The sequence below is a fragment of the Spea bombifrons genome, chromosome 3 (genome assembly GCF_027358695.1).
Source record: "Spea bombifrons isolate aSpeBom1 chromosome 3, aSpeBom1.2.pri, whole genome shotgun sequence".
NCBI lineage: Eukaryota > Metazoa > Chordata > Amphibia > Anura > Pelobatidae > Spea > Spea bombifrons.
Window position 1 is genome coordinate 95,517,726 of NC_071089.1, and position 23,850 is coordinate 95,541,575.

At 36.6% G+C, this 23,850-nt stretch overlaps 1 protein-coding gene across 1 annotated transcript in view; it reads right to left on the bottom strand.

The window, feature by feature from the left end:
* NYAP2 (neuronal tyrosine-phosphorylated phosphoinositide-3-kinase adaptor 2) overlaps positions 1-21,933 on the bottom strand; it is a 75,010-nt gene extending 53,077 nt beyond the window's left edge. The window contains exons 1-2 of the mRNA XM_053458913.1: positions 20,935-21,933; positions 11,260-11,500 (exon numbers count right to left, since the gene is read on the bottom strand). Coding sequence (XP_053314888.1) covers positions 11,260-11,465 — 206 coding nt within the window. The 5' untranslated portion in view covers positions 11,466-11,500; positions 20,935-21,933. The remainder of the gene's footprint in view (positions 1-11,259; positions 11,501-20,934) is intronic.
* Positions 21,934-23,850: the final 1,917 nt, after the last annotated feature.

Sequence of the window (23,850 nt, forward strand, 5' to 3'; positions counted from 1 at the left end):
CTTACTTAATGAACATTTTGCGCTTTGAGATTGATGCTCTCTGGAGGACAGCAATCGAAATAATAGTAGCACAGACAATGTACTTGTTGCAGCTTTGTATCCTGAGCCTTTTGTCACAGCCTACTGAAGCTCAAAATTCAGGAAGGAGAGTCTGGTTTTAGAATATGTTTCATATTTGCTGCCAAAGCAAACAGATACGAGGTATGAGGTGTTTGTTCACTGAACACAATGTTTCCGGTTCCTATGTAGGAATCGGTGATGAGTGTCAGGTGCATTTATGCTGGAGTTACAAAGTTTGCTTATTTCTTTATTGTCTTTATTGACTGTCAAGACTTGCCTCTGGTTGCGTTGAAGGTAATGAAACCCATGGTCTCAGAGAGGATAGCCCATAAGCATTGGGTTATCTGGGGAATTAAAATTACTTAGGGAAAAGACAACTGCAAAATATTTAGATGTAAAATTTAACTAAACTTACTATTTGGACCTCTCAATCTAGCCATGCAAGTTTCAATGTGAGTTCACCTAAACACTGTCACTCATTGGACCCAAACTCCTATCCTGATGTTCCACTTATCTAGGATCATAGAATGTTTGGTGAGTATGAATGCAACACAATGTTCTATTTAAATAATTAAAAATATAATTCTATTAGTAGAATCTATTTGCAATGACTAGATCACAATCACCCAAAACATATACCTAAAACCCCTCTAACCCCTATACTTATTTGGTGGCTGGCTAAGCCTTATATGGGCATATAGTGCAACAGAATTCACAATATTTATGCCTTAGATGTGGGTTTTTTGAATGGTATTTGCTGACTATAAGATGAATTCTTGCTTTGTTTTGTATACGTTTGGTCATTATTTTTGGTCATTATTATTCTAGCAGCAACATGGGAATCTGAATGCGTTTGCCTTTTATGCTTTTTAGGTTGTGATCTCCCTTTTCTGTATATTTTTTTACTCTGATATGAAAATGTAGTACCATTAGGGTAACTGCAGCCCAAATCTCCACAATATCTATCTCAAATATATTTCATATACTGGTATATATAACTAATATGTAAATATCTACTTGTTCAAGACAATAAAGAAAAATTCCGACATCTACTGAACAAGGCATACAGGCCATTTTTAAAGAGCACTAGTGATGCCACAATTGCACTCAAAAACATCAGAAGAATATTTTATAATCTAGATAGCACAGCAATTTGCAAATTAGGCTATAATCCTAGTTAAACACTGCCAAGCTCAGGTACAGATAGATTTTTATTAACTTATTTTCTGTAACTGCCATGAATGCACTTTCTGATAAAGGTTATTTAACAGATAAAGCAAGTATAGCCAAAAAGACTGTCCAGGGTAGCATTCTGTTGGGTTCTTTGCCCTGGAGCTAACCTCTTTATTTATTTTAATGAGGAAGTAGTAGCACAGGCATCCCCAATTAAAGTTTTATATTGTTGCACAAGAAGTGTCCAGTACTAGACAACTTAATGTGTGATGATGACAGGAGAAAACACTGTTCCAAGAGTAGAGTAGTCACAATGTGAACCATTAGTATTAGAAAGTCATGTGGCTGCTCTTAAAGGGGACTCAAACATTCATTTCAATGGAGGGTTGAGATCCCTGTTGTTGTTTTCCTCCTGAATCCTCCCTTAGCACAGCAAGTCAATAAACATCTCTCATGGAAAGGATCTTTCTGCTGAGTTGCTATCTTGTTGACCCGGGTGTACCAAACATATGTCTTGCAACAAGATGGTATAGCAATGAGGAAACAAGGGTGTTATCAAGGATGCATACTATAATCACAGATGTGCTGACTACTTTCATTATATCAGCTCCCTAGTAAACATACCTGTAGTTCAGTAGTACTAAAAAAACCCTTTGTGAATGTATTGTCTTCAAGCATCCATATGCGATATGCCTTTTTTTTAATCAGTATGGAAATAGTGTTGTCCTCCGCTTGTAACTGAATAATGACCCTGGATGGATAGCATAGCTAACCTATTGAATACACATAAAGGGACTCGTTCTCCTGTGTATTTACACTAATGAAGATTCTGATTTATATAATAACTTATGCTATGAATGATTCATAAATCCCTAAGTGAATTATCTTCCCTAGCTACGGACATAAATTACAGCACAGTAATGTTTTCTAATAATCATCAATATTAGTGGCAACAGGTAATTCAACAGGGAACCAATAATTGGCAATTTTGCTAGAGATGCATGTATGAAAAATTGGCAGACCCATGTTTTGAATGGCCAAAAACATGACATATGATCCTTGTTCCCAGGTAGGCAGCAACAGATTTTGTGGTGGATAATAGATAAAGATATTCAAAATTATATATTCACATAGCACTCAAGCGGTAAAAGAATTGTGTTCTCTTCACTACCAAAAGGTAAAATGAAATTTCTCTTAAGGATTTACAATCATAGGTGTATATGAGCATGAAAGTGTATATTTACTTGTGTAGGAATTGATAGATGTGTGAGTATGAATGTGTAAGTGTTTGTGTGTTAGCATAGATGTGTAAGTGTTTGGGGGCAAAGATGGCACAGGCAGGCTGTTCGGGGGCAGAGGTGACATAGGTAGGCTTTTTGGGGGGCAGTGACAAACTGTTTGGGAACAATATGGTACAGCCCAGCTGTTTGGGACACTGATAAGCTGTTTTGAGACAAATGTGGCACGGATAAGGTGTTTGGGGGCACTGACAAGCAGTCTGGGGAGACAAATAGCACAGACAGGCTTTTTAGTGGCAAAGATGGCACAGGAAGGCTGTTTGGTGGCAAAGAGGGCAAAGACAAGCTATTTGGGGGAGCTGACAAGCTGTTTGGGGAAGAAAATGATACATACCTGCTGTTTGAAGGCAAAAGATGTTTGTTGTGTGTGGGCAAAGATGACACAGACAAGCTGTTTGGTGGTTAAGATGGCATTAATCTGCCGTACTGGGGCATGTTGCTACGGGACATGTTGCTTGTGAAGTTGTGAGGGCCCTGGGGCAATTTTCACACCAGGGCCCTGTGGTTTCTAGTTACGCTCCTGTTTAGAATTAATGTATTTTGTGTATAGGAGATAAATAATCAACTTTACAAATCACAAGATAAATAAGGTGAAACAATCAATAAATAGAGCACAGTAAATGTAATCCATACAATAAAACAAAATGGGTATAATTCTTTCAGCGAAAGCAAAGTTCATCAATAAGTCAGATCATAATCAATAGACAAAGTTCATCAAATACTGCAGTATCCAGATAAGAATCCAAAGAATCACAAGAATGTACAAATAGATCTGACTGTCATTTAATTATTTGAGGAATTTAGACATTTTTTATGAATTTTGCTTTAGCTGAATGCATTAAACCCATGTGTGTTTACTAAATGGATTACATTTACTGTGCTCTATTTATTGATTATTTCATTTGGTGATTTATACACTTGATTATCTCCTTTACATAAAATATATTAAGAGTAAACCCTTGAGACAATTTATGAGTTTCCTTTTTTCATCTTTTGTAAGAGCAGAAAACACACTTATTTAAATATATATTTCCCTAACTGGTCTAATATATACCAGTATATGTACAAACCTGTTTAAATCTGTTTAGTTTAGAAAAACGTCGCCTCAGAGGGGATATGATAGCGTTATATAAATATATTCGGGGCCAATATAAACCATTGTGTGGAAATCTGTTCATAAACAGGACTATGCATAGGACACGTGGTCATGCGTTTAGACTGGAAGAAAGGAGATTTAGACTAAAGCAGAGGAAAGGGTTTTTTACAGTAAGGACAATAAGGATGTGGAATTCTCTGCCTGCAGAGGTAGTTTTATCAGAGTCTGTACAGACCTTTAAACTGCAACTTGATGGATACCTGGAAAAACATAATATTCGGGGATATAATCTTTAATTATGGGGAAACAGCTTATTGATCCAAGGAGAAATCTGACTGCCATTTTGGGGTCAAGAAGGAATTTTTTTCCCCTGGTTAGTGCAAAATTGTAAAGAGCGAAACCGGGGGGGGGGTTTTGCCTTCTTTTGGATCAACAGCAACAAATTAACAGATATAGGAAAGGCTGAACTTGATGGACGCATGTCTTTTTTCAGCCTATATAACTATGTAACTATGTAACTATGTAACCTTCTCAAAGACACAGATGTCCTTTGGTGGACACAGTGCCCATCCCTCCCCAATTCTAAGCCTCTGGATGAGTGTTAAGTTGTAGCAACCGTAAGTTAGGAAGGGTAAGGGATGTCACAAACGTTTCACCAGTAGAAAAGTTCTGTTAGGTGGACATCCATTTAAATGAACATTTAAAACTATTATGGAGGTAGGTATCTGATACAAAACATAGTTCACGTATGTTCTAACTATGAACAATCAGGGTCCAACACAGAATAAAGGAAAAGCAGGCAGTAATCTTTTTCATATTATGAAATATAAAAGTTGGTATTCAATGTATATACTGTATTCCATAAAATTGTGCATTAACACATTATTCAATTCAGTTCAATTTTATAGTGTTAGACAATAAAGCTATAGACTTAGGGGAGTCTTCATGCAGTATGAAGACTCCCCCAAGTCTATAGCTTTAGCGTTTCTCACTATATAATTAACCCCTCAATGACAAAGCCCGTACATGTACGGGCTCAAAATGCATTGTTTTCAATGGGTTTAGGGACCGCCCATTGTCCTTAAGGGGTTAAAAGTGTCAAAACCAAATTTACCGTCTCATTACCAGCATATCCTAACTTTCAGATGGTTATTTGAAATCATAACAGATCACAAAATATGTATTGTGATAATACAAAGCTCAGTGTGATAACTAATACATTCTGACCTGTCCTACCCCTATTATATATCAGCTAGAAACAAGTCTAATTTTCTTTAACACTGCACAGCTATATTAAACATATCCCACTAAATAAAAAATGTAAAATAAAGATGTAGTTTTTTTTTTAAAACTATGTTTTTTAATAAAATGTACCATTTACACAGTGTAGAGTTCCTTCCTTCATCACAACTCACTAGGATCATATGACATTCTGCAGTCTTCCAATCCTCAACTGATTCCTCAACTATTCGGTTGTTCTGTTTCTCACTTTCTGTATACATATTGCATGTCATTGTTAGACTCATTGTCAAAACAATACCTTTGACCCTTCTTTCTTTGTAATTACCATTCAATTTGTCTCTTACATTTAGCCACTAAACCTCTGGAAAAGTGACTCTTTTGGTTCTGGATTATCAACCTTAACTTCTGTGACCTCTGGGAGCCTCAGCAATCAGAATTTTATTCTGCACATTCAGCTGTCACAGACTTATTTTAACCAATATTCACAATATTGCCAAGCATATAATGTCCATTTTGGCAGAAAGACAAATTTAAGTATAGGGCTTACGCAGCTTTGGAACATCACATAAGGGATGGAAAATTAAGGGCGTTTTAAGGTTCCTGTGCTTCTTAACAGAGGGTCTACTTGGAGTTCCACAGCTAGTGCATATTCCTATCATCTAATAATCAACAGAGTCAAGATATTTTCTACTAGGATTTTTGCCTTCTGTGTGTGACAATGACAATGAAATAAACATTACTGCACATTGCTTTGTAGTGGTATTAGGTAACGCCATCTGCTTTTTAATCAAATCCTACATATAATATCCTTCGTGGGCTTAGCCAACATGCTGGTTAATCATTTAGTGCCCTCATCCCACCCATCTCAATAATTGCAGTCTTCTACTTTCTCTTTGCACTTCTTATGGTCATCTTCACAGCAATCTAAGATACCCTTTCATTCTACTGTCAAGCTCTCTTATGTGACTACATCTCAAGTTTTCATGTGCACTACTGTTCACTGTGTTCTGCATAGATATCATTGTCCATTTCACGTTGCATTTTCTCATGACAGCCACAAGATTTCCTGTTGCCTCAAATCTCATACTCTTAATTCATTGATAGACTTAACATGACATCTCACAAGTACTAATATGCATCCCATCTCACCCGCAAATACATGGCTGGAAGAATTTACAGCATTCTTGTGTTCTTGAGAATGCTAAATCTTCTATACCATAACTAAATGGCATGAAGGGAGAACATTACCATTCAATTTTATCTGTATTATGTGGACCTTAGCTCCATCTGAATCTATGTTTCTGCGTTTAAGACAACTATTACCAATGCTGAATTGCTGATAGACACCGTTTACATATACATATTCTCAATCCCTTTACACGTACATACAAATACACACACTTTACTTAAGTCACACACGTCACACGTAACTGTCAGGCTGTACTACAAACCACAGTGGCATGAGGAGAAAGGGGCTAGAAAATGGAGATGGAGAGGTTCTGTAGCAAGAAACACACATAATTTCTGTGTATACCCAAAGCTTAATGTGTACCATGTCCTCATACTTAGCAAACTAAGATATCTCTTTTAACTTGCCCAGTTCCCTGTAGTAGCATCAAGGGCATTCTTTCATTTCAGGACTCTACATCACTAAATGATACCACTTGGGACAAATAGTACCCCTTAACCTCAGGTAATGAGGTCACCACCACTATGCTAGCCTAATATGAGTTAGACACACGGTGATATAACGCCATGAGCTCAGAGTCTACCTTTGCTGTCTGCCTTGCTTGTTTTTCATGCAAGCAGTCATGCAGCACTGTCAGAAAGGCTCCACCTCTCTACAGCATCTGGCTGTTTACTACAAATAATGAGCTAGCACAAGGCTTTCAACTTGGCATCTCATTTGTAGTCTAGGGGGAGGGGAAGCAATCTGGCAAACATACAGAATATTGAAGAGACAAAAAATGTATGAAAGATAGATTGATCAAATGAAGGTAATCTGAAGAAGTGCTTGGCTAAGGTTTTTGATCTCTCAAGCTCAGCAAATATGCAACATACCTACCTAAATGCTCTATGTGGATACATTCTACCCAATCTCAAGTAATGTCACAAAAAACATAACAAACAAACAATTCTCGAGAATCTGTCTGGTATGCAAAATGTCAGTGGTACAGAGCTCTGTGCCATCAATGGATTATAAAATACATTTTCAAGTCACAATGATACATGGGACTGTCCTTGTAAAATATGTGTAATGTACATTTCAATAATAAAAAGGCACCTTTTTTATATTTTCTACTTTACTGTATGTGTATCCGTTCTGGAATCCAATATACATAAAGTCATTATTTTTTCCTATTGTTCATATACCAGAGCAATTGATAGGTCCTATGCGCATTTAAATGTCTTAATGTATATTTTCCATAAGCACTTAGCACTCTGTAACGCACACCAGAGCAGCAGTGACAATTATTCTAGTATTGAAATGCAGGTTTTATTTCCAATCACATCTCTGGTTATGTAAAGCACATCAATAGTTTTCTAAAACTCCTGGTGTTATTTCATTCACAGCCGATAAGTAATGGAGAGATAATACATCTATCCCTATACCAGACACAAAGGTAGTGCTAACATATATGCAGCCTGATTAGATGATTAGTTCCCCTATAATGTAAGGTATCTCAGGATATGGCAAGATCAAGACACAGTATAATGTATTCTTGTCATTGAACAAATGAGTGATCATATGTATTTGGTATGGGACCCATCTAAATAATTTTACATTAGACATTTTATCTAGAATTGTCTGGGTTCACACATACGCTAAGCAGATGAAAATTGTTCTTGGCCCAAAACAAAGGTATTGATCTCGAGAGTCTCGCCTACAGATTGTTTTAATCTCATTAGATCCTCATCAGTGCAGGATAAGAACTACTCTGGCTCATTCTAGAAAATCTTGAATAGGATCTAGCCAACAATTCTGTATTCTTATAGTGGTTCAAATCTAACACAACCCCTTACTATGGAAGACACAAATTGAATAACACTTTGCAAATGAAATGCGCACTCTTCTGGTCAGTGGCATATCCCTCTGCCCCAAAACCAGGGACAGATTGCCCTATTGAGTAATCTGCATCCCCAAATGTTCCATGGGCTGTTTGAGAAGATCAGAGATCTCCCTTTTAACCAGCCCATATACACTGTGGAGCACATTGCCTAACTGGCACAACCTCCGTAGAGACCTTACCCCACTGTTGGAATATGACATCAGCAGCCAAGATATGTCACTGGTTTTGGTCCTTTAGTAGAAAAAGTCAAGTATGTTCATATGTTTTTCATGCAATGCAATGGCTCAATAATCACTCCATGAAAGCCAGCTGCTTTTCCATGTGGCCTTTTAAAACATAAAAGAAATTCTCCTACAGAATATATCACATACAGCATATGAAATGGTTTACATACACTGAACATATGTTATTTCATTTGCGGTTCCTGCCTTTCTTTAGTACAAAATTTGTTATATTTTTCCTAAAAGTTTTTTATTACTGATAAAAAGATTATTAAAATTGCATTCACAGTTTTCAAAAGACTGCACAAGTTCCTGTGGTTGCGTATTAGATATACGACATGTAAATGCCTTTTTTAACCCCTTAAGGACAATGGGCGGTCCCTAAACCCATTGAAAACAATGCATTTTGAGCCCGTACATGTACAGGCTTTGTCATTAAGGGGTTAAACTTGCATTTATCACGAGTCTATACTTGTAAGAGCTTATTGTGTCTTAACGATTATTTCTGCAGGTGTTTCATACAATTACCACAATTATGTGCTACATTATTATACTTTTCATTGATTAAGTCAATTGGTCATTTAAGACTTCCAAAATCCATACACCTAAGTTTTCTCCATAGAAACTGATGCTTTGTAACTAGCAGAGCCATCAATAATAAAACAGTGCCGTAAAATAGTATGTTTTAAAGGATAAAACAAGAAGGGCACTTAATAAATGGAAACTCAGACAGAGAGGTGTATTTTCTGAGGGCAGAGATAGAAGGAGATAAAAAGTTTTCATGTTGAGCTGTTCACTATGCTCTTTGAAGGTCCAACTTGGACCTTCTTGCAGAGGAAACCGACGTTGTAAACTGCACAAAAAACACAAAACTTGTGCCAACTCATGTATGGCAGCTTACACTTCAGTGGCCATCGAACAAATCAACTCCTGAAAACCAGAGTTTGGCAAACATGCCCATGCTTTCCACTCAAGTATGGTTTCTAAACTTGGAGATTAACCAATAGACACCACGGAGGATTAAGAAAATCCTAAAAATACAGATAACCGTTTGCCAGTTGTTATCAGTATAAAACACAATGTTATGGTTTGAGACTCTAAACATAAAAAAATATACAAGATATATAATTATATATAATTAAGTATATATATGTTTCATTTAACTAGCACCTTTTCTGTAAAGTGATATATTTATTTATTACAACATATTTGCTTATGTTCACTTGCTTAAGTACTATAGTTAGCGCTCCCTGGAATTAATAGAGATTAATGTTACTAAAATTAATTTTTAAATTCATACTGACGATTTACCATTGAAGTCTCTGTCTGAATAAAGGAAAATAAAAATCTCCCCAGGGTTGCTAAAAGAGAATAAATATACATCAAGTCAGATGAAGTAGGTCAGGGATATATTTTTTCTTTTTATGGATATGGCTGAAATAACACGGCAGTTAAAAAAATGAGGACTCCTAGGGGAGATTTCTCTTAGTATAATTTAGTGTGCCATGAATGCAAAACAAAACAAGTTCAAATGAAAAGTGGTAGAATCTGCAGCAATGCAGTAGTTCTCCCCCTCAGTCGTTTAACAATTTTTGCCACTGATTGGCTGCTTGAAGTAACCAATCAGTGGCAGCAAAGTGCTTGGCATCGCTTTACATGCCCCCCTGGCGCATTTGGTGAGTCAGAGCTGGAGATGAATGGCGGTAAGTATATAATGTGCAGCTGATGGTACTAATAGTTGGTTGCTACGGTAATTGTACCACAAATCTAAGTTTTACTATAATTACTTTTTATATATAACCCTCATAGTAGTAGTGTGTGTCATGAATACATTTCATATTATATGACTACTACAGGAAAGTGCACACATTATTTGTTTGCATCATAAAATGTACTTTGCAGTATAATTAACAGGAAAAAAAATCTAAGTTTGGGAACAATTTTTCACAGCCCATGCGCTGGAACACAACAGGTTATCAGAACTCAGGCATATTTCCAATTCCTATCCATTTCCCCTCCTATACAATCAAGCCCATAAAATATGACATCGCTAAGCGACTTTTTGGCAGGAAGCCATATTAATGCCTTCTACAGCATTACCTTGGCCAGCTCTGCTGAAGTAGCAAGCGTGTTCAGTCTAGAACTGTCTTCCTCTCCTTATGGCTGTCTGTCACCATGGTAACCAGGGGTTACTTAAAGGCCTAGCACAGTTTCATTTTACAGGCACTGCCTCTCCATATATTTTCACAGCTACACCTTTACTAGACATCGCCCAAGACTTCACAATAATACGTGTAATTTAGCCGGTGTCATTGTGCATGTTGTGTAGATTTGTACAAAGCATCGTAGATACACAATTACATTTCCCTTACTAGGCAGGTATACAAAGCTTTTTTTTTTAATATTGATTCATAATCCTAAAAATAACTGTACAGGAAGTGATACTAAAACGCAGTAATGCACTGTGTGCAATATCAGACACTAAAGCAGCAGTAAACGGTACGATTGATTTACTAACAAGCGAGTTGTGGTGTGATGAGAAACCTTGTGTCAACAAATTAACAATGTATTATAAAGTTCCTTCCGTTAGATGGGCAGAGGTGGCTACAATACATGAATAATGTGGTCACAATTATAGTCTGCAGCTCACTGTTCAATGAATAGAGCCCTATAAGGAAATTATGCCATAGAATCGATGTTTCTGGATGGCAAGAAGCTATGTACTATGGTATTATTACTCCACAGCAACGGCACGTATATATATATATATATATATATATATATATATATATATATATATATATATATATTGGATACAGTTCCTGACAGATGCATACAAAGTCCAGAGAGATGCCCTCACAGGAGGATATATAACGAAATATTCTGAAACAACAAAAAAGGATCTTACCATACCAAGATAAATAAAAGATTTCTCAAGTGTTCTCGGTAGTAATCCACCACACTTTGGAACGTTACGTGTCCCTGAGGACGTGTTGTAAACCACATGTTTTTAAGCCAAATTAAAAGAAAACAAAAAGCAATGCCTACCACAGCATGATGTATTATCCGTTCTATAATGGAGCAGCTGTAATACCTACCGTTTAATAACCTCCTCTTGTTTCCTACGCTTTTCATTTTTTTCTTTCAAATAGGCCAGGTTTGTTTCATTCCTCATTCTGTCATTTTCTCGAGCAATGTCTGAGGCATTTTGTATAACCAAACCATCGTAGGCCTTCAGACCCATATCTTCAATATACTGGAGAAATGCTCCCAGCGGATCCTCCTCTTTGTTTGAACTCATCATTTTGCAGGAGGTAATTTAAAAGCAGACAAGCTGACCTGTAGGTTAAACAAACATGTAACATCACTCAGTGCCATCTTATATACTTTAATCATCTATTTAATATATCGGCAACACTGGGAATTAGATTTTTTTTAAAAAAGTGATTCTGGTTCAAAGTTTGGAAATTGAGCTTTGCAATCAATAGAAATATTTCCTTGGTTGCTATGGTGATCAAATATTGCATCCGAATCAATTTTACACACAACTCACATTCATAACTGTTTGATGGATTGGTGCTTAAGCTAAACATACATGAAACAAACCATATGGGATTTTACAAAGGACTAAAGAATATCATTCATTTGTGAATACACAGATGTACAAGTATAGAAAGCAAAATCCCTGTATAAGCTATACAGTGTATATATACATCAATGCAGCATATAAGAGTTTGTACGTTCAACATCCGAAGATGGATTGAAAGAATGTGGAATGAATAAAACATGTTGCATATTTTCATGGCTCTAACATGGAATATTTATACTCCTGAGTATTAATATCGCATAGACATATTATACAAATTGGATCCTAACAAGACAGCCTTCATTTTATTTGGTAAACAGCAATTTATACATAATTCCTCTATCAAAAATTGCAGATTGGCACAACAGGAATATGAGCAAATCCTTCTACTTTTTGGATGGAAATAAATGGATGATAAAACAGATTAGGGGTTAAGAACTAAGTTATGGATAACTTTTAGTCCTTCGGTGTTATGAACCATGAATTCCATGATGCAAAACCAGTTGACTGATTCACATGGAGGAAGGTACTAACCAGTACTAAGGGAAATAGCACGCATCATAATCATACCTGGTGAATACCCGAATCCTCTGGGTCATGGAAGCAGGGTTCCTGACACAAGTTTCCAGGTATGATCATAATGAAAAATGCCTTATAACCATGGCAACCAATGGGATGCTCCTATGAACAGGAACATTATATTGCTACTTTCTAGTGTGCTGTTCAATTTACTAATTGAGGTCTCATATGTGTTATTTAAATCTACCTTAGCAGATCTGTTATTTTACGCTTTTCCTTACGTTTTAATTAGTAAAAAACATACACTTTTAAGAAGCCTTTTCCAATTTCTATGGAAACAACCCATTAGTGCCTGCTTGTATATCACATGACAAATATTTAGATATTATTAACAGTAATAGAAATTATGTGTCTGATGCTGCATTTATTTTTTTTTAAAAAGCAACAAATTCAGCACGTTTGCTTGAACGGTGGCACATTTAATTAACTGGAGGCAGAAAGCCAAAGTTACATTAACACTAAGAAATATTCATTGTGCAGTGTAGAGTTACATTATCGTGTGTTTATATCGTAATCTTTAATCCACCTCCATAGTTATTTAACCTAACAACACAAAAACAGCTATTCTTAAATCTCCACGGTGACTCTAGCTAAACATTCTGGCACAACATACGGTAAGCAGGACATTTATAAAAGCTGCATGTTCAATGGTAACTTTTAGTGGTAAAACACCTACTAATATTCTTTATTAAAAATAATTATCTTTACAATTATAACTGTGTACAGGTATGATTAGGGGACAGGGCTTTACCCAGACTTTTTATGTGACATTGAGGGCTATTGAAAGCTAACCAAGTAGCTAGGTATCCAAGAATGTTTTCTGCTCTTTCAATACACATTGTGACTTGAAGAAGAATTCGGGTGATAAAGAGGGACTGTCCCTTCAAATGATGAAAACTTAAATAAATGAAACTGTGGGACATTCTCGCTCATTTGCTAGGACTTTCCAATTGATTAAAATTTGCATTGTTTATGTACACAGGAAGCCGTACATATTATAAACTCAACCTGCCAAGCCAAGAACCATTTCTTGGTTGATGCCTAAATTGTAAGTATCAGTGGGGTGTGTAAAAAAACTATTTTGGTTTCCATGGTGATTGCTCCACATATCAAACTATGTGCCTTATAAATATAAGTCAAAAGAATCATGAATAGAAAATAAAATTCCAGCGTTACTTAACTACTATAATAAATTGAACATAAAAACAACAGAGCCAGGATCCAGCAATGCTATAGGATCACCAGCTGGGAATTGAATCACTAATCTAATACACAGAGTGATTCTAACCATGGTTAGGGGTCCTAGGGTCATTTCAAGGGGCAAGCAGAATTAGTATGATGACCAAGAGTCATCATTTTCCTTGATCAAGGGTTTTGTTTTTTAATTTGTCCATACCGGGAAACAATACGTACAAGAATGAATCTGCATTGCCTATTAAAAACCTATTTAGTCTATACATGATTTGCAGAATCTAAATTAAGACCAGTATGTTAGCACCAATTATAGGGCGCTTTTAATTAGCATATCAGTGTTAGATTTTCATATATTTTGAACGTAGATTTTATACCACACAATGCAAAAAGCCCCCTTTGCTAATATCTTACATTTACCATCATTAAGAAACAGATGCAATATTTTTGTGGCATTCAGATAAAATCTCCCTGCGACCATGAATATCAAGGATTTTCACAGTATACGGCAACATTTCATAGCACAATACACCATAGGGAGCGATGAAGTCTACTGCTACATGTGCAATTATTCTTCTGGGAAATAGTACCAGCAAGAGTTCATCCGCATTGTTCATATTTATGCAGAGACCATTCCAGTTCTAAGCATTCTTCAGAGTATAAACTGCAATTATCAGGATTCTGGGCACTGATGTATAAATGAAGAATGAGGATGACTCTGTCATTTTAGATTCTTCACTTGGGGAAAGACCTTGAATTGACCAGATGAGTCATAGTTTACGTTAGAATTACTATCATTGTGTTAACTGGAAATTTTACACACAGACCAGAATCATATCTGTTAAACACGACTGGCAAATCTGCCACATTTCCTGTGTCTGTTGTAAAGAATATATTTTTGTAATTTGGCACTCGTGACGCTTAGTTGAGCATCAAGAGTGCCAAATATTATTTTTCTTTAGTTTCATTATATGACACTTGCACTCTTAGAGAGATACACTGTTAGGGAGAATGTCAAAAATCCCATAATTTCAGGAATCAATGATAATAATAATTAGTCTTGTGCATTCGTATTAGGACGAACATGAAACCGGACATGAAGGGTGTGTTTTCCTTGTTCAGCCCGAATACCGAAGAAACGAACATGGCGGCAGTAAAACGTACACGAAGACGAGGACAAACAACACGAAGAATCTTCGTGTTCGTCTTCGTTTACTAATCTCCCTGGTCCCTTCCTCATCTAGCCTACCTTATCTACGCAGCATCCCAGGGGTTAACGGGAGCGGAAATCCATAGGTTCGCTCGAGGAGTTAAAGGTTCATGCGAGCGACTCTATTGGTCATCTGCAGGGGCCTCCTCTGGCATCAACCAATTTAACTCCTGGCGGCGGAACTTGGCCTGGGAAGACCATGGTCTCCCTGCTCCAAGAGTTAAAGGTCCGCACGAGCGACTCTATTGGTCGTTCGTACGGACCTTTAACTCCTGGAGCAGGGCCCCGGCCAAGTTTCGGCACCAGGATTTCAAAGGTCCGTACGAGCGAATCTATTGGTCGCCAGCAGGGGGCTCATCTGCCATCCAGCAATGAAGTGAAGCTGCACATCATTGGTTGATGGCAGATGAGCTCCCTGACGGCGACCAATAGAGTTGCTCGTACGGACCTTTGAAATCCTGGCGCCAAAGCTGCTGTATAGTGCAAATGGCAAAAAACAGCAAAAACAAGGAAAAAAAACAAATGAGAAGAATGTACACGAATATTCGCCCGAAACAAACACAGAAACGGGCAAATATTCATGGAATACGAAGATTTTTGTTCCCACGAACACGAACACGAAGAGTTGGCCGACGTCCAAGCGTAATAATAATAATAATCAGTCATGCTACTACATTTGTAGAATTTGATTAAACACTCTGATGGGCTATCTTACTTTTTCATTCAGTAGTTAAAATGTATTCATCATCACTTTTTTTTTGCAAATCTATGTAACGTTTTCATACTTGGTTAAATATAACTTATTTTATAGGATGGCTATTTAATTTTATACTGTGTAAATGTTCAATTTTGTTTTATTATGTACTATGAAAGTGATAGATAATCATTTTTCATCCAGTAAGCCTTCAAATGATGCTTCAGGTTATAATCTATATGTTAAGTATAAAATTAGTCCCTGGAACCTGGCAAGACAAATGGAAAAAGCCATGAGCTCAAAAAACAATTTCACATTGTATTACTTAGTATACGGTGTTGTGTGCGGTACTTAGGCAGACATAGTAAGAGATGTGTCAGACATCATATGCACTTTTATGCACATAAAAGGTGTCTTTAAAGTTTTGTGGTCTTCCCCTTGAAAATCCATGGAGGGATCCTGCAGAAACCCTGCATTTGCCCCTTTCCTCATCCACCAGCTAAATTCCATGTAGCTAAGCATACGTTTGCTTGCAAACAACTGGCGAACGATCAGGGTAGGAGAAGGAGCAGGCACCAACATGGTGGACATTTCCTGGGGTCTGTGGTGGACAATTTAATGATGTTCTATGGACCTTCACAAACCATGCCATGGACCCCAGTGTCCTTGTACAGACACTTTGTCTATCCCTGGGTAGGAGTCAAATGAGATCCCATGTGTATGCTCAAAATGCACTATTATGCCATCGATTGACTGCTTGGAGCAGCCAATTAGTGGTATGAAATGTCAGGACACGTAGTTCTGGAGCTGAAGCTTCTACTAAAGGTTAATGTTTTTTTTTTTAATTTTAATATGCATTGTTTGATGACTATACCACCTGGGACACCGTGTACTATTGGTAACTAGAGACTTTACTTAACATGTACTAAATTGTATATCAGTGCAGTGGATGTAACCAGGATGCACACAGTTGGAACGGTCTACCTTTCACTAAGCAATTTATGTTGCCTCTTTACAACTCTTTGCCGCTCTTTAATAGATGCATAGAAATAAGATGGGAAAGCCCTGGCCAGTTGCATCTGCAGGGCGCCTGTTTAAGGGAACCACAGACAAAAGGTAGAGGTAGGAAGAATCTTCATGCTAAGCAAGTTATTTTTAACACTGATTATCCTCGCAGTAGGCAACTTTCGTGCACTCACCTGCAGTTTGTTAAGTGTTTTGTACTAGCCTGTAAATACATGGAAACAAAAGGCAGGGTAATTTTCTAGGCAATTGTGCTCTAGGCTTTTGTTTTGGTGGATGGTGTAATCGTCTCAGCGACAAGGACAAACCACTGGGATGCATTTCACAAAAAAGCTAAATGCAAACCCTGAATTTCAGTATGGTCAACACGATTTTAATCTCCCGTGAATGGATAGTGCGTGTAGCACTGAACAAGTAATGAATCTCATCACATGTGCTCCTAAATTATAACTTTGAAAGACTGAGCTACAAAGAGAATAAGAAGTACATGGCTTATAAACACAGTATATTCCTTCTTACAAGTAAATTGAGTAATTCTGAAATCATTATGTTTTTAAAATGAAATCATAATTGGTTTCTCCGGGCAATAACAGATATGCACTCTATACTTCACAACAGGAATCACCAATATCCGATCATTATGCAAACTATTACTCAGCTCAATATTCTATAGATTATTGATCTCATTGTTCAAGGTATCAAAATGGCCAGTCGCAAAATTACAAACAAGGTTTGTATCCTCTATACGATACTACTTTTGAACTAATAAAGTGCGAATGTGCCAAATTTTGTGTATTTATTACAAAAATTAAGTTGAGATCGGTTTGCAAAAAAAAAAATGCTCAACATCTCTATAGACTATATAGTACAATAACAGGTTCCATCAAAACTCAAGAGAGAACATTATTATGTTATATATATATATTATTATATAGGAAATGAGCCATGTCTAGTGGGTAAATTTAAGATAATGATGGACCTGCAGGGGACCTGGATCCTTCTGTCTGGTAACCTCAGCTGCTGCCGGCACTTATACCGGCGCCTATCACCGAGTGCCGGCGAAAGTGCCGGCAGCAGCGGAGGTTGTCTACGCTCATACCTTCCTCGACTGCCAGAGAGGAGAATTCTCCTCAGTGCTGTGGGGTATTCTCTTCTCTGGCAGCCGGCGAACATCCCCTCTATGGACGCAAACAACCCCTGCTGCTGCTTGTACTTCCACCGTAGCGTTTTCTTTTTTTCCTAAATTAATATTCAGATTTTGGGGGGTCGTCGTATAATCAGGGTCGTATTATAATCGAGCAAATACGTAAGCTCGCAAGAGCAGGGCCCTCTTCTCCTTTTGTACCAGTTTGTTATTGTATGTGTTTTTGTATGTGAAATTGTTCTACTGACTGTAACAGTAATATTATTGTAATGTAATATTATTTGGCTATTCAAATTGTTCCAAATATGTCATTCATCCTTACACATGTGTATTTCTGCAATCGGGGCAAAGGTTGTATGGATACTTATTTAGATGCTTGTTAAGGACATGCTTAAACGTTAAAGTTTAAGTTCTACTAAGTCTTATGAAATTCTGGATCTGAGATAAGAATGCTATAATCCTAATCCATTAGATGAATATGAGTTTTTAATCTTATATATATAATATAAAAGCCATTATGCTTCATCTTGTTTTGTAACATATTGCAGTCCACAAAAGTACAAATGAGTATTTTTTTTTCTTTTTTGTTTGCATCTGTATAGCACAAACTTCCCTTCCCCCATTTGGTCACAATACAGGGATGCGGACATCAATGCTGGAAGTCAAAGGCACAGATGTTGTTCATTATACAGAGTACATAGAGCCATGTCTTCCTTAACATGTTAGTGCATGCATAAAGTCCCTTGTGGCCTGAGCTATAAATGTCTAGCGACTCATTTTGCAGTGAAAGGAAATATGCAAATCAAAGTTAACACAGTGTGCATGTGTGAATGTTTGTGTGCAGTACGCATATACAAATATGCGTTTGTGTGTTTCTACACAATACATGTTTAGTATATGAATACGTTGCTTGGGTAGAATGTCTGAGAATCCCTTCTCACACAACATAGGTGAGCTTGCAGCAAGCCCGGAATCTGAATATGTATGCCTTTTATGTTTTTTAGGTTGTGTGTTCCCCTTTCTGTATATTTTTTTTTTCCTGTGCATATTACAAGGTTCTGGCCAAAACGATATGATTGAGCAGGCCTATCCGCCACACAGGTGCCTCATTAATGGGTTCCGGAGAAGGCTTTAAATTGCTTAATTTGGGTTAAATGCAAAGCAGTGCCTCTGGTTCAGCTACTTGGTAAGCAATATAGCCATGAAAGATGATAGGACTTGCGGTACTTTGACGAAGTGCCTGCCTAAGCAATATAGTGATGGAACAGTATTTGCTGGGAATGCGCTGAAACCTTGTTTTGTTTTGTGTACTTATTGGTTGTTATTAATCTACTAGCAACCCTGAAATCTGAGTATATGCCTTTTAGGTGGCGCACTCCTCTTTATTCAATGTTAAAAAGGTGACACAGATTATCACAGGCTTCTGCGTTTCGTTAAATACATTCTAATGATTCACTTTAACATAAGTTGATTAGTGGTAAATATCAGAGCTCATGAAGAATGATTTTTGAGGTTTACTTTGCAGTGGGCAGAAAGATGATCCCTGAGGATCCCAGACTGAATTATAGGTTAGGTTCCCTTGTGGTATAATCAGAGATATGATAAGCACAGGCTAAGAATAGCACTTGGTGACATTTTTATATACTTTTTTAACTAGCAACAGTAATATTGCCTTGAAATAGTTTTCATGTCAGTGAGATTGTAATGTACTGTTTAAAAAGATTACTATAGTTAGTTATTATAATATAGTCATTTTCTATTTTGTATTGTTACTTTTTCAAGTGAATCTATGATCAAAAAGTATTTATAAACAATTTGCTTGAAAGTGTGTATATTTAATTTAATTTCTTGGCTTCTATAATAACTACACTATGCCTTTGTGTTTAGAACGCTAATTTCCCCCTAGCCCTTTGGCCTTGTTTTGCGCTGCTACCAAATAGTTACCCAAAAATGGATGATCCATCCATTGTTATATTTATGCCGTTTTAGCACCATAATCCGGCCTACATACTAAATTAGTGGTGACTGTTTAAATTAACAACCTACTCACAACTCCAAAAAGAACATATGCAGGAAGTGTACTTAAGTATGCTTCCTGTTTACACTTTCAGTAGAGACAGCCAGGGGAGGAAAATGAGGCAGGAGTCTCATTTTCTGAATCCAATAACTAAAGATTTGCATACAGTAACAGCGCTTTGACATGTATTTATGCTTAACTTATTACTAAGTAAACTGTGTCTTTGGATGTACCATAGTGCTTAGTTATAATACCTATTTTAATGCATAGTATACATATATTAAAACTTTAGGTTGGTCCTGGTGAAATGCCTAAGATGTAATACAATAGCATCCAGAAAATTGATATGTACAGCCCACCCTGCAAATACACAATTAAAAAGGAAAAATTCAGGTTTTAATAGACTGTTCTTTTAACAAGCCAAAGTACCAACGTCCCCAACTTTTAATTAATTAAGAGATAATTATACACTTATGCTGTAGGGTGAAAAGGACTTTAGAACCTTTGTGTACCAGGAAACCAACAAGCCTAGTTTTTCAAGTGGAGTTCCAGACTCCACACTTTCTGGTACCTAAACTGCATTGGAAAAGTGAAACTTGATGTAAACACGACAACCATAGCCCATTTCATTATATACGTAAATATAGAATTTCTGTATAGTTTCCACCATTCATAGTGAATCTCGATTAACCCTTTGAGCGATACGTGTTTTTCCGGCACTGAAAGGTTAACAGCTTGTCCTATATCCTTCCTAAAAATAACACAATTGTTCTTCTGTGTGAGATGAGGACACTTCCCAGAGACCCAGATTTCCAAATACACTGATCAGATCTAAAAATGCACACATATGTTTCCAACATATATTATTTATAATGTCCAGAAGCTAAGCAACTTGACAGTTTGAAAAAAAAGCACAAAGAATAATATTGGAATATGGAGTAATTGGAATATGTAACTGAATAAAAGCAACATGTTTAAAAAGAAATAAGGAGACAGGTTCTACCTTTTTATGTCTCAAAAACCCCTTCTATTTATAGAGACTAATGTCTCCCCACCTAAAATGAGTTGATTTTCTACATTTACCATACAGCTGTCACATTAATTTCATGCATCTAAAAATACACATCATTTAATGTCATAAATGTGAATTCTTCCTAGAATTAGCGCTAAAATGATCATGCTTGCAAAAGGACTACATTTTTCAAAACATTTTATCTAAAAATATTTTTTAAGATATTAAAACATTTAACGTAAACACAGATAATAACAATAATAATAATAATAACAACAGCAATAATAATAATATACAGCAAAAAATATTGTACCTACCACAATAATGTCAAGTTGCTCTGCAAGGTGAGATAATGAAATGTGTCTCTTGAAGCCCTTCTTCAGGGTTTCTCAGTGCAATCCTAGAGAATATTTCAGCACCATAAAACAGACTTGCATTAGACTGTCCTTCTTCATATAAAGTGCATTTTATGATAAAGTAGAACACTCTTGCATCACTATATAGAATTATGATATAAATCTCCAAAAAAAAAGCCTCTTGGCCTTTGAAGTTGAATACAAAATTTTGGTGGAAAAAACAAAATTGAATGTGATGGTTTTTCGTTTAAAATCCAGATCCTTCAATAGCAGGGCTTAGATAATGGGTGTGTATGAAGAACCAGCCTGTTCTGTGGTCCAACAAGGCAGGATGTGGATGATCTCTCTCTCCACTTTACTACACAGACTATCACAGCAATATCAAAGGCAATCACACTCAGCTGGCTCTGGTGCCTCATTTGAATGCATTGCAGAGAGGTAAAGACATATAGGAAATGTGGAATAAAAGATGATCCATGGCAATGGCTTGTTCCTGATGAGAAGATGTAGCTCTCATCTCTACTAAGATGCAGACGGTTTCAAACAGTCTGGCTCGCAGTACACTCCCTCCCCTTGTGGCTGCTGGCACACTTGATCTCTTTCTCTCTTCCTCTCTTGTGACTGCTTTAGTCTGTTGATGCTGATGTAGTGTAGATTAATCAGGGATATGGAAACAAAGAAAGCCCCTACCTCCTTCAGGATCAGACAGCGATCACTAGTCTCTGGCCCGGATTTGCAAGCCTTAACCTTCCACCATTGAGCAGTGAGCATTCCAGCACCTAGGACAGCTCCTGCTAAGTCAGGCCCATTGAAAACGTCTTGAAGAGCAACCAATGAAGATGAGATCCAAAGCAAACAGCAGCATCATTCTCTGCTGGATTCCAGCTGACCGGTAGTGCATTCTATCCAGTGAACAGCCTGCTTTCGCTACATTCTTTTTCTGTTTATTCCTTTCTGTTGCTCCCTGAAATAAATAAATAAAAAAAAAAGAATTACAGCTATCATCATTTTTGGCAAACTACTAAAATTTTTATTTAATATCTTAAATTATTTGTTTAAAAATGTTTTTAAATACATTAACATATATCAGTATTTAATAATAATACTTTAAAATAATAAAGAAAAAAACATTGTACCTACCACAAGATTCTTAATTTGCTTCTTCTTTTTTTCTGTCTACTACTGCCTGTAGTATAATATATATATATAATAAGCTATACAAAAATGTTGCTTTTTTTCTCTGGATTTAAGAAAAAGGCTGCTGCCAAAATAAATGTTTGGGGGGCGAATACTGCACGTACTAACCCTTAGCCCATGTTATTTCTAGATGGGGTGAGGGAGAAGGTACAGGTCTGGATCTCAGTTTTGAACCTGCTCCTGACTCCTCGCTTGCACTCTCTTCCTCATTGTACAGCAGTGAAATGCATACAGTTCGTGCTGACGTATAGCAGGCAGCTACTGCTGGGGTAAAAATAGGAGGGGCTTCGTAACCTCGTCAAAACAACCCCCCACCACCTGCTCCTGCTGCATTAATACAGAAGTGTCCTGGAAAAAAAAGCTGCATAGATTATCCTCCATGTCTAAATATTGCCCTTTAAAACAGCAGCAAGCATTCACAGTATGCACACAGCGATTTCACATTCTAAGTGGTATTTGTTAAAGCATCTTTTAAATGTTTTATGTCATAAAAAAGGAATATGCATAATTGAGATTCATGCCTCAAAAAGGGACTGTGCCTCGAAAACAGGGACACCTGGGAGGTATGACAAATGTGTACTACAGCATTAGTCTTTGTAGGTCCTACTAACAAGTGTGCAAGGACCCAAATGTAGAATGATTTGTTTAACAAAGTATCATTCTGTATATTTATATATAGTATATATTTTTATTTGTATATACTTTATAGGTACAAGTGTGAATTATATATATATATATATATATATATATACCTACAGTGTGTATATACAGAGTATATATATATATATATATATATATATATATATATATATTGAAGATTTTTTTTTTTTTGCTAATTTCACTTAGAAGTGGGCAACCTCCATTAGAAAGTATGTTAATCACTAAAGTGAATTTGTCAACAAACCTCCAAGAACCACAATCTCTCACCAGCTCAATGGTTGTTGCCTCTGAATACACATAAAACCAGTGTGCCTATTGTGTGTTTCACAATACTAGCCAGTATTTGCGTTCCATGACATTTATATTTACATCTTTGAACATTTCTTTCATTATAATGTATATGTTAGTGCCAAATTGCAATCCAATTAAAGGTGTTCTGCCGAATGTAACAATTTTGTAACTAAATAGAGTTAGTCAAATTAATTGCCCCCCCCCCTGCACAAATAGCTCTTTATTCAAGTCAACTGTTGCTTCATTTATATATTTTGCTGGGAACACTTAATTGTCACGTGACACAAAAGTATGCACTGATAGGTTGTTGCCACTAATAAGGTTTCATAAGTGTTTTGGTGTGATGGAACCATCATTTATTTGCAAAGCAAACAGCATAAAACACAGCAAATTGGAAAATTGTTGACCTAATGCACTAATCACACAGACATTTAATTATTAAATTAGCACCTTTTACTTATGTGAAACTAAATATTAACAGCCCTTAAACATCATTTGTGTACAGTCCCATCTGGTAAATGGGAGTACAGGGAATTAGTGCACAGGCTTCTAAGTGTAAGTGACCCTCAATGTTAGTGGCTTTTACTAATACATGTGCACATAGCTAAGAATGAATTTAAAGGGACAGTTTACCCCTCCCCCAACTGCCTTACCGATCAAGAATACATATCAAAGTACTCTGTAATTTTTTTAATAAGCATTCTTTAAACATGACTAACCTCAGGTAGA